The sequence below is a fragment of the Anarrhichthys ocellatus genome, unplaced genomic scaffold, assembly GCF_004355925.1.
Source record: "Anarrhichthys ocellatus isolate YVR2014 unplaced genomic scaffold, GSC_Weel_1.0 scaffold15, whole genome shotgun sequence".
In the NCBI taxonomy this organism is placed as follows: Eukaryota; Metazoa; Chordata; class Actinopteri; order Perciformes; family Anarhichadidae; genus Anarrhichthys; species Anarrhichthys ocellatus.
This window is the reverse complement of record NW_022280045.1, coordinates 2,076,312-2,088,484: the sequence shown is the minus strand read 5'-3', so window position 1 is coordinate 2,088,484 and position 12,173 is coordinate 2,076,312. Positions and strand designations below refer to the sequence as shown.

The window sequence follows — 12,173 nt, the reverse complement described above, 5'->3', positions numbered from 1 at the left end:
ATTTTTGAGTTTTCTCAGTTTTGCATTTTGATAATCACACACCTTGATTGGGGGTATGTTTCTCCTGTGTACCTTATTTGTCTGTTTCGTTGGGGTTTGCTTTGTGATTGGTAATTCGTATGTGGATCAAAGAGTGTAAGCAGCAGAAGTATTAGATTGTTGTGGTGTTCCTTGTTTACATTCTGCGTCGTAGGGCAAAATGGTCCAGGATGGCATGTTGCTCTGGTAACAGTAACAGGACGTGGGAATAATGAGCTGTGTCGTTAGTGTCGTTATGGCGGTGGCTTGACCAAGCAGGTAATGAAATCGTTGGTCATATGTTAGTGGAGGTGTTGTTCTTGTAAATATGAACATTTGAAGTGTATACTGCTCACTGTCTTACAAGATGCTGATTGGTTGGTGTTGATGAATGACCTCAATGTTTCTTTCAGGTATCAACTCTTGTCTCTTAATGCAAAGTACATGCGTTATTATTTTACTACACATTTTATTCATATTTTCTGTGTTAATATTGTGTATTTGGGGGCATTTATGTTTTGCACTCTTTTAGAGAAACATGCTATTAAAACACAATTTCATTCAATTTGATTTAGAATGACGGATCTATGGAGATGGACATAGACAAGAAACTTGAGATTAAGACGGAGTAAATAACATAAGAACATTGTGATGAATTATCTTACAGAATAAAATGTAGTGGGGCCATGTTTGATCACCCAGCAGTGACATCATAGTTTCCCAGCATACCCTCTCCACATACACACAATATGTGAATCAGTTACAGCCCTCACAAAGGGATTAAACACAAGCTAAACAAGTTCCATGAGGTGACATATTGGCAAAGTGACACACTGACATGTTTGGTACTAAGGCATATTGGTACAATGTCAACATAATTGACTATTGACACATAGCATTGCCATTAAGACACAATGACATATTCATTAAATGATGAAGTAAAGAGGCGTATTGGCAGACTGAGGAAACGAGAGAAAAAGTGGCAACAACTGAGTGTAGTGACAGTTAGGGGGAATATAGTCCTTGAACAAACTTTTAAAAAAAGAAGCAGAATCCTCATTATACTGGTGACGGAAGAAAATCTGTAATGCTCGTCTTCCCACTGTGGGGGTATGAGGGGAATGTTGAAGATGCTTGTCAAACTCTGTTAAACAGCTTCCGGCCCTCCAGTGAACTCCAGGTTCATCTCTAACGAATTCTGCATCCTCAAGCACACAGCATTGAATGTGGCAACATGACGCTGACCATTGCAGGCTTGTAGAACACGCACACCCTCGTCTGCGTGCCTCTTTGTCGCTGTTGGGACATTCCAGCTCGTTGTCCATGTGGACCCCTCAGATCAAATACTGACCCTTCTTGTGTTGAACATTTACAGCATGAGACAAGTTGAGTTAAGGGGTGCATGGTCTCCACATCCACCCTTACACTCCTCTTGCTCTCTTGCCTATTGTGGACATCACTGGAGATGACTGAAGCGGAGTCTGATGTGACACATATACACTTATCCATGGCCTTTTTGCATCACATGTCATATGTAATCACCAATCACAGATGCTCCAAAAGGACACTGAAGGTCTTGAAGATTACATTTATTAGAAAATAAACAAAAGGCATATTCCTTTTGTGTGCGTGGATTATTGCTGCCGCCTCTTCTATAAATAGCATTATCTGTCAGTAATGCCTTATGCTCATTCCATTTTATTTGGATTTGCATCCCTTTCCATCCCATTTTCTTTTCATAGTTTATTCATCAAAAAAACTCATTCTCTACTGATGATCATTTGCTGTAGTTGCCCTTTTGCCAATAACAGATAGGAGCAGCTCTAAGATAACTACAATACAAAGTTTTCTTTTGGACCTCCGCACTCCTGAAAGAGTCACATCTGGGCTCCAGATGTTCTGTGACCTCTGAACTCTTGTTTCACACACAGTCCTTGAAAAGGCTATAAGTTCATTTGCATTGATGTACTGTATGACCTATACGATAGACTCTTGGTAGACTCATCTTTATTGATTTCTGTAAATTCAATTAAAACAATTAAATAAGAGAGTGACAACAGGACACCATCTGTGATACAGTACAACTAACATGGTAGATGGTGTGTGCAGCTGGGCAGCAGTATAAGGGGATGAACAACAGTGTTTACAAGTGTTTAAATCTGTTCTGCTCATATGTTCGAAGGTTTAGATAGCCGTATCACATTAACACATTTTCAGGTCATATCATACCTACTATAAATACAATTTCACATTAACCCTCTGTAGCATAGTGATGAGTACATGCAGGATATGTAGGATTTTGTGTTGACATCATCAGTGGAAGCAGTTGATATATGTCTAGTTATATACAGTACAGTCCTTAAGTTTGAAAAGCTGATTCATTTTTTAATTTGTAGGAGGAACAGCGCCCTTACTTACAGGACATGCAAGAAGAAAAAGGTCCTCATGAACAGACCGTCCAGGTGGGTTAGTTGAACATCTCATGAAAGATCTGTGTTGAGAATGTTGAGCTGAGATATAAAATCTACTCTAATACTATATTTTGTTACTTTTTTCTTTATGAGAATATATCAGAGGTTTTTTTTCAGCGCTCTTTCTTGTAAAGATGCAAATACAACATTATTTATCATTAAGCATCTCCATCAATTCAATTAGATGTGGTTTTAAGAGGTGTTAGAGGATTGCTAATATTATAAATGTATATTGCACCTCTGATACAGTGATATCAATGAGATATAAACAGGAAATAGATTTTATATACAGTTACTAGTCATTCATTTATTTGGTCTTCACTGGCTTCATTTAAATTTACATTTGAGTGGAATCAGTCTGACGTTATAATCAAAATAAACTGTTTTTGTTTTGAAATCAAAGGAAGCACTACTGTCTCCTATTTTGTGACATCTCGGCTCCTTTCTGCTGTCTGGTGCGGTTGCTGAGCAACAAGCGGTGGGCGGGGACAGTGAACACAGTGTCGGGTGGACGAGTTGTTGGGGGCGGAGCTTAATTTAACACCGGCAACAGGAGGGGCCTCGCGGGGCTGGACTTCTCAGACGCCCCGGTAGAGATTGAAACGCAGCTGCACCCCCTGAGTATTAGTTGCAGACTTTAATATCAGCCCCCAGCTCACCGGGTGGTTTTTCACTGCGAGTCGGTACACGGTTGGCGAAAATGTCTAACGGTAACTGGAAGCCCTTTGTTTTCGGCGGACTCGCTTCAATGACGGCAGAATGCGGTGAGTGATGACTAGAGTAGGAGGCGGGGGGGTCGAGCTACGTGGAATAACGTCAATTATTTACATTTCTGTTGTGAGTTACAGTCTTGCACGACAGTATATCGTGCTTTGTGTTGCAGGGACCTTCCCAATCGACCTAGCCAAGACGCGTCTTCAAATTCAAGGCCAGGTAGGCAGCAAATACCGAGAGATCCGGTACAGAGGCATGCTCCACGCTATGTCGAGGATAGGAAGAGAGGAGGGACTCCGCGCGCTGTATTCAGGGTCAGTATGGTGGATCAATGCGTTGTAGTGTCTATATCTTTGTCATCAAAACCTTGTTTCAACTACACAGGTGCTGGACCTATTTTTTGTTTATAATACTACTGTGCGTAGTATTTCTTCTAAGTGTTTGCATTTCCTCATTTTTGTGCACTTCCTGTTTTTTGTAAAAAAAAAAGCCATTTCCTCACCAATCTGTTTGCATCCCCATCTATTCATCTCAGAGTTTCGTTTTTCTTTGTGTGTTGAGACTTTTGGGGGATTTTTCCTTTGCCTTTTTTAAAAGGCTTTCGCTGGGTTAGGTACCAGAGTTGTGGGTATTTTTAAAGCCTAATAAGATGTTGTTGTACTGGGAATAAAAATATTAACTTGACTTGAATTGGCTTTTACAGAATAGCTCCCGCTATACTGCGACAGGCCTCCTATGGGACCATCAAAATTGGCACATACCAGAGCTTGAAGCGGCTGCTGGTTGACAGACCAGAGGGTGAGTCCCAGTTTCTCTCTCTCACACACACATTTTCGACCTGCCCCCATCGACACATGCACACATTCCTCTTGAATTGTCAGACGTGTGTGTCTGTGTGTGGCCTAGTTAAATATGTCTCGTCATTTCTTTGTGCTAAGTGTAACAGTTAGTGTGCTTCTACAAAACACTGCAAGGACAAACTGCGACTGACTGCCTGATGCATTGTATCAAATGCTGCTTGTTTACAGTTCCAGCCTGCCTCCCCCTCTTCTCCTTTTTCAGATGAGACATTGCTGACTAATGTGATGTGTGGTGTTCTCTCTGGAGTCATCTCGTCCTCCATCGCCAACCCCACTGATGTGCTGAAGGTAGCTATTCGCATACCCAAATCTCGTTTTGTACTATTCTTGTTGTGTCAAGAGGTTCTCTAAGCCGCAGAGCAGGTTTGGCAGTTCTTTGAACCTGTTGTTTATACATACAGCAGTAATGCCTCGTGCAGCCTTGAGTAGGACTGTAGTTCGGTAATTGCTTTTGAAAAACAGAGATTCCCTTTCTAGGTGAGCTCCTAACCCCGGCAGGCTGTAGGTGGGGTCATTTGGTAGCACGCCGAGTGGAGCGAGGGCCATCTTAGTGCTATCAACACCCCACTTGTGGATTATTTATAGAAGGAAGCCTCTACGGCTTAACATGGTGTTCTGTAAACGATATGGGTGCATGACTATGTGTGTGTGTGTGTGTGCGCGCGCATGCTCATCTGTACTCATGATGTTTTTGCCCGGCTTCTCCTCGGCATGCAATTACCTCCCGTCCACGTTGCTTGCTTGTTTGTTTGTTGGGGCTTAACAGATTAATGGAAGCGGTTGCAGGGTTGGGAACGTTGCGAGTCATCATGGAGCCGGACAAACACACTAAACTATAATGAACTAAACAGCAGAATGAATGACTCCTGGAATTGAGGAGAGAGGGAGAAAACACTTAAGGACAGCATGCTTGCCAAAACTGCCTCTAACTTCTTTGGCTTTGCATACCAATGGCAGCCAGATAAATACACCCCCGCACTTGTCTTGGCAAACCTGCAGCATTTTGCACTGATTGTGAATACTTTCATTCTCTCAAGTTCTGCCTGTGTGTCTGTTGTTCCAGATCCGCATGCAGGCTCAGGGAAATGTGATCCAGGGCAGTATGATGGGCAACTTCATCAACATCTACCAGCAGGAGGGAACAAGAGGACTGTGGAAGGTACAGCACGCCTGGAGAAAAAAAAGTGTTTCCATGGGTTACAGGAAGCACAGACACTGCTCTTAAATGCTCATATCCTCAGTCCTGTAACACTCCCGTTCCTTCTACTTCAGGGCGTCTCACTGACTGCTCAGCGGGCAGCCATCGTGGTCGGGGTGGAGCTACCGGTCTATGACATCACCAAGAAGCACCTGATCCTGTCTGGTCACATGGGGGACAACGTGTACACCCACTTTGTGTAAGTTGGCAGAGTCAACTGGAGATCCTCCTCCTGTCTCTCATGAGATGTTTTCACTGGGAGGAATCAGGAAAAGACACATTCCAACATCCCTGTTCAATCTGTATGTGTTGACCATCGGCACTGTGAATTCAAGCCTTTCAAAACACTCGGTGTGTATCAAGTTACAGTCTCAGCCTTGCAGGATATAACGTTTGTTACGTTAGTGTCAACAGCACACACACACATCACAGCAATGACTGATTAGCACTAAATATTGAATGAAGGTACAAAATGAAAGCACTCACAGATAATCCTTCAAACCTGCGTCTTGTCGTCCCACAGGTCCAGCTTTGCGTGTGGTCTGGCGGGGGCTTTGGCCTCTAACCCAGTGGACGTGGTCCGGACACGCATGATGAACCAGAAAGGAGTCTCTCTGTACCAGGGAACACTGGACTGCATACTGCAGGTCAGTCGGGTTGCACTTGTTCCTGATCAGATTGTGTTCGCAGAGGAATACATTTCCACAAATTTGATTCCTCAAATACAAATATGTCGACTTGTTATGGGCAGCACGGTTCAGCCTGTTGTACAATGTCTTCTGTGGCTCTGCAGGGAGCTTCTGAGGAAAAAGATTTGCGATTGCCAGACAGGGACAAAAAAAAAAGAAGATACTATTGGTTGCATTCTGGGAAATGTAGGATCCAGTGTTTTGAAGCTTGGCCCACACTAGGGACTAAAAGTCTGGATATCTCTCCCTGTGCTGCTTTCAGTTTGTTTTATTGGTTTCTTGTCACTCCTACACCTTAAAGCCTTCATGACTTTCATGTGTGAATGACAAACGTTTGACATTTAAAGTTATTCGATTGTTAGTCTTCTAGCCTCCCGAAGGAATATTAAATATAATGTGGTAATGTTGAATATCTAGATCAGACCTTAATATGACTGATTTCATAACCCCAAAGAGGATGTAAGAACGATTATCAGAGGATAACGACATAAAGTGTGTTTTTAACATGTTTGTTTTCTCTTCAGACGTGGCGCTCCGAGGGCTTCATGGCCCTCTACAAGGGTTTCTTTCCCAACTGGCTCCGCCTGGGACCGTGGAACATCATTGTATCCTTTAACCATCTCATTAGCGCGCTGCTCTGTTTACATATATCCTGCATGACTCAATATCTTTTGAGCTGGAGAAATCAGCGGGGGAAAAAAAGTTGTGACGCGTGGCATCACAAGCCATGCTTTCCAGTGGATTAAAGCTTAGCCTTAATGCTAGCTAAACTCTTTTATATACGTTTGTGTAACTACTGCCTCAGTGCTCCGCTGCCTCTGGTTAGAGAGGACCTAGGGTGCCCCTCAATAAGAGGAATCAGGGTAAGGGGAAGAAAGGAGGGGGGGGGGGCACAGTGGAGGGTGAACTCTATTTAAGTCTGTCTGGAAAGGCCAAAGAGTTACAGGGGAAAGTCCTGTCAGGTCGTCATCGTGCTCCAACCAGGCCTGAAAAATGTAATGAGATTATTGACTTGTTACAGCCCAGTAGTCTGAGGTAACAAGGGAGGGTTTGAGCTGAAGTACAGAAGGAGCCAAATTTCCTCAGTGAGCCTCCCACGCTCAGCAACAATGTTCACTTTTTTTCTCTCGCCTATGGCCCTTCACTCTCAATCCAGTTCTTCCTCACATACGAACAGCTGAAGAAGATCAACGTGTGACTGACGGAACGAGACGGCGGAAAAAAGAGAAGAGTACTTGGTCACGCTCGGGGACGAGCTGAGAGGTCCAAAACCTGGAATGGCTGGAGGGTGATGGATCCTAGATGGAACCACCGAACAAGGGGGAAGAGGGGTTGATGAAGACCTGTGTATGAGGGGCGGCGTGCCTTTAAGTTTGACACCGGTCGCCTGAGTTTGCATAAGGACCGAGAATGTCGGATAGCAGCTGACAATCATTCCCTTTTGAAAAGCAAAATGTTTGTGTGTGCGAGTCAACACACTTGGATCAGGACGTGGTGTTTCTTTAAACAATTTTCTATATTTAGTTGGATTCATGGCAATTTTTCTTTTTTATTCGAAGAGTCTCCCTGGAATACTTGCAGAGTTCAGAGCCAAGAATACATCAGTGTACTGTAATACATAACAGTCATATAAACAGCCTGAAGACCCGTGTGTGGGTCCTCAGACTGGAGACACACACACACACACACACACACATACATCCCATGACCATATGTGGCGAGACTAGTTGTCCGTCACGCCAGCGAGTCCAGACAGTAACTATAACTGGGGGAGGACTCCCTGGGTTCTTGTTATTATATGTGTTGCAGTAACATGAAACACAGCCATTATGTAAGTCTTCATACGATATCCCACGTCGCTGTACGACCACTGAGACACGTCAATGTATCCAACGGGCATCATTTGACGACGTTTGTTGCCAAAAAGCACCTAAACCACTGCACATGATCCACATTTAACTCCAGGTATATTTTCATATTGTGCTTTTACGCGCTGTGTGCTTATCTGTGAGCTTTTGTCGTAAAGGATGAATGCATTGCTGGCTGTCTTGCGTGAGCTGCCATTGCTGCCGATGTGTAGGTTTACTTTAGGCGTCAAGCCTGCTGTTGCTCTGTATATTTGAAATAAAAGAGAAAAACTCAGTATGTCAGTGTTTTGCTTTGTTTTCACCACAGTGTGGCGCTGTGGAGCTTTGCACTGGCCCGCCACAACTCAACTCCCTTGAAACCAAAAGCTGTTTATCAGACTTCTTAAATTCCCAACCCCTCAACTTTGAGGCCACAAATCTAGAACAGTCGAGTTGTTTAAGGGAATGCCCAGTGTCTTCCTAACACACGCGTTCATGTAGCATCCCGCAAACAGCGACTTGTGAATTATTCAGGGGAATCAAAGATGTAATTGTTTTATTTCTGCAGGTAAATTCCCAGTTTTCTTCCCATCAGAGCTGTTTTTGAGGAGATGACGGGAGCTCGGGGGAGTGCAGTCTGAAATGTTGCAGTGAACCTGCAGTCTCTCTCTCTCTCTCTCTGTGTGTGTGTGTGTGCGTGTGCGTGCGCGCGCACGCACGCCATGTTTTTTATTTAGGGAGCATTCCCATGAGACTTATTACTTGTGCGAGAGCTGTTATTATTGTATCTGCCTCATCTAAGCCCCCATGTGCTACACTGCCACGTTAGTGTTGGTGTGACAAGCATGGCTGCGTTGAGTAACTCTGTTCTAAACAAGGCCACGGAGCGTGATGGAGGAGACGAGGGTCTGTGTGCTGGTTTAAACACTTGTGTACAGTATATTCACTAAGGACCTGAAGGGCACGGACCAGCTATGCCAATTCCAGGGACAAAAAACGCCTCTTGCTGTCCATAAGGCGAGCTGAATGAGAGAATAAGAATAATGGGTGGCGTGTGCCAGGATATGGCATCTATAAGTTGGCATTACAGGCTCCTGCCTGGCATCAGGTCTCTGGCACAGTCCTCTACAAGCTGGGCAAGAATGGCCACGGGGGATTCCGGCAGTAACAGACATGCTGCATTATGGGCATTATTCGCTGCCTGGCCCAAGGGTGCAGGGGGGGGGCTGGCTCCATTGTGTTCCAGGGATCAGAGTGAGCTTTTGTGTCAGAGGAATAAGGCTCTGCTCTGCTCCGCTCCAAACACACTGCCCTTTTTCCCTCCTTCTTGTTTTGCTCTCCTCAGATGAGAACGCTGCTCGCCGTAACACACGGGTGAATAAATGGACGGATGAATGGCCGAGCACGTGGAAGTGCAGACGACACAAATCTATCGTAGTCTGTTGATCCATTTTGGAACACAGAGCGTGTTGCTTCTGGGCTGACAAAGAAACACAATAAATCACAGGCCTATTGCTGTTTCTTTTTGCTCAATATTGCAGACTGAGATACGGGCTGGGCTACAACAGAACCGTTTTTTTCTCTCTCAGCCTTTGAAAGATGTGCAGCCTGGGTGCTTAGTTTGAATGATTTTCCCTTGGGAAAATACATTGTTTACAGGCCACAGATTCTGCATAACATCAAGATACCTTGCGTTAGGAAGCTGTCGGAAACATCGTTCTCCCGGAGAGAAAAAAGTGCAGCCTTCTGCAATTTGAAATTGTGCCTGTAGAGAACATTGTGATAAATTGTACAGCTACGCTCTGGTCTGTGAAAAACACGCTGACAAAGTGAGGATTTCAAACAAGGGGAGGCAATAGATCCTGCAAAAATATCAAATGATGCTTTCGGAACTCTTTTCCCTGGAAAAACAGATGTAATTCTTTAGTAGATCTTAGAAAGAGACAAATATGACAGTAAGACCCTGCAGGAATATTAAGGAATAGTGTATGGATGGCTAGAAGATAATAAACAAGCATGAAGTATGGGGAGACCAATATTAAAGAAACACGATATATCATCTTAATTAGTGAGCTTTAAAAGGTTCTGGTAGGTTGTTTTTTTTCTTCTAATTATTAGAGAGTACCAGGCTAGCTGTCCCCATGTTTCCAGTCTTAATGCTAAGCTAAGCTAACCATCCGCCAGCCGTAGCTTAGCATACAGACATGAGAGTGGTATCAATCTCCTCATCTAGCTCAAACTCCATCTAGGTCAAATATTCCTGTCCCTGTTGAGAAACCACAGAGACACAAATGTTAAGTGTCCATCCAAATGTAGCACACATTTGAACCGAATTTCACCAGCAAAATAAAATGCACATTTTAATTTCCGGTGTTTACCAACTGCAAATGTGCATGAAGACAGTTGGATAAGAACACACTTCATGAGCCCCCATTACAATTTGAGAAAGGTGCCTGCAGTTCTTGTCTGTTAGAACAAAAAAGTAGAACTCCTCATCCAAACAAACCACAGGCCCGCCAAATCACAGCGCAGTCGACCTACATTTACACACCACTGGAAGGGGACCGGGACCCCAGGGAGACAGGATCACAAGGATGAGCCGCTGGTAATGCGGCTACATTGTTCCATTAAGACGGGAACAGGCCAACAGAGTGAATGTTAAAGGAGATAAAGGGAGGGGAGATTTGTTCCACGCGTTGGCTTCTTTGACTCTGTGACTCCAAGAGTCAGGGAAAGTTAAGTTGTGTCAAAGCTGAAGGAACTATAATGTTCCTGTGACATCTGTATAGTTTAAGTGACCTTTTAGTGCTTTTTGGTGCTTATGCTTATTTCCTTAGTCAAATAAAATACGTTAATATCTTGACTGGAGTTAGATGAGTAGATTGACACCACTCTCATGTCTGTTCGTTGAGCTGCAGCAAGGCAACGGTTAGCTTAGCTTAGCTTAAAGACTGGAAACAGCTAACCAGGCTCTGTTCAAGGCTTATAAAAAACCCACAACCCGGCACCTTTAAAGCTCCTTAACTTAAACATTACACCTTGTTTAATCTGTACAAAAACTAAAAACGACAAGTTGTGGTTTTACTAAACTAAGCTGAGTTTAGCTAACCGTAGCCTGGCTGTAGCTTCATGTTCAACTGATATCAGACACGAGAGTGGTGTCATTCCTCTGATCTATGCATAAGCATATAAGCATGTCATTTTACACTTATGGGGATTCATAGTGAGTCTCTGGTGGTTAGCAGTAATGTCAGCGTATTTTGTGGTGTTTTTTTTTATTTCTGTAACACAGTAGCAATATTTCCATAGATCTTTCTAAAAAAATAAAATAAAATTCGTACAGCAGGTTTTTCTTTCTTGTATTTGGGTTATCCTCCTTATTTCTGGAGACTGTATCCAAAAAGTTAGAAAGTTAGAAAAAAACAAAACGCTAGACTGCAGATGAGCAGGGAATACTGCCGTCATAACATCACATCACCAATTCCTTGTTCGACGTGTTCAATCTTATGTAATTCCAGAGGATAAACACTAGGCAGAGCTCATGTGCTTTCTGCTAAGACATCAAAACAGAGGAGTAAGCCCACCGTCTGTCTGCCTGTCACCACCGGCCAGACTCTCTCTCTCTCTCTCCCCATAACCCGCTCAGTCACAGCTACCCTCATTAATATCCCAGCTTCTGATAAGGAATAAATATTCAAATATTCAGCGGTATCATTTTCCTTGGACGCCTGATTTTAAATTCCCTGCCCTCAGGCACAGCATGCCTTATCCACACAAACACATGTGCACACAGGGGCCTCTGATGTGTGGTGGTGGCGTTATGCTCACTGACACCAGAGCTGCTGTTCTCCACTTCTATTTATTTATTATTATTTACAGTGGGAGAGACTGAGGTGGGCAGTAAGGATAAAAATGAACAGATGGAGTCAACAGGGAGACGTGGAGAAAACTTTAGTGGAACTGGAAGCTGGGGTTGAGTGCCTGAAGAAAGAGAATAGATGATGAGGAGAAGAGAAGGGATCAGTGGGAGAGAGGAGAGGATGCAACACATGTCCCGACTCTCTGCTGCGCTCCAATTAGCATCCATATGAGGCCTCTACAATAGTGGTTGTCAACCGCTGTGCTAAGGACTCGAGACAAAGGGTTATTGGCTCAGACAATTTTTTGACTTTCTATTGTTACCAGTCCTTAAAGGTAACAATAGAGAGAGCAATATTTACCCTCAGTGACTCAAACTAAAACCGCATTCTGACTCTCAAGCAGATCCTAACAGTGAAATACAAATATGTTTCTATATTAAGATGGTGCGTTTGGCTTATATGTTGGCGCATTAAGCTCTAAACTAATGATACGGTATTAAGCAAGATGGCATGAGA

The 12,173-nt window shown here is 43.6% G+C and overlaps 1 protein-coding gene across 1 annotated transcript; it reads left to right on the top strand.

Moving 5' to 3' along the window:
- Positions 1 to 3,030: 3,030 nt before the first annotated feature.
- Positions 3,031 to 8,092, top strand: LOC116387881 (kidney mitochondrial carrier protein 1-like). Its single transcript, XM_031855330.1, has 9 exons — positions 3,031 to 3,253; positions 3,373 to 3,517; positions 3,907 to 4,001; positions 4,266 to 4,351; positions 5,127 to 5,222; positions 5,336 to 5,460; positions 5,785 to 5,908; positions 6,475 to 6,555; positions 7,107 to 8,092. Exons 1-9 carry the CDS (start codon positions 3,190 to 3,192, stop codon positions 7,146 to 7,148), a joined length of 858 nt encoding a protein of 285 aa, XP_031711190.1. The 5' UTR covers positions 3,031 to 3,189; the 3' UTR covers positions 7,149 to 8,092.
- The last annotated feature ends 4,081 nt before the right edge of the window (positions 8,093 to 12,173 follow it).

What these genes read in the sequence shown, in the direction of transcription:
- LOC116387881 (XM_031855330.1), top strand. Translation starts at nt 3,190, where the DNA reads ATGTCTAACGGTAACTGGAAGCCCTTTGTTTTCGGCGGACTCGCTTCA. An exon ending in GCTGGTTGACAGACCAGAGG is followed by an intron (nt 4,002 to 4,265) that starts GTGAGTCCCAGT and finishes CTCCTTTTTCAG; the next exon opens with ATGAGACATTGCTGACTAAT. An exon ending in GAACAAGAGGACTGTGGAAG is followed by an intron (nt 5,223 to 5,335) that starts GTACAGCACGCC and finishes CTTCTACTTCAG; the next exon opens with GGCGTCTCACTGACTGCTCA.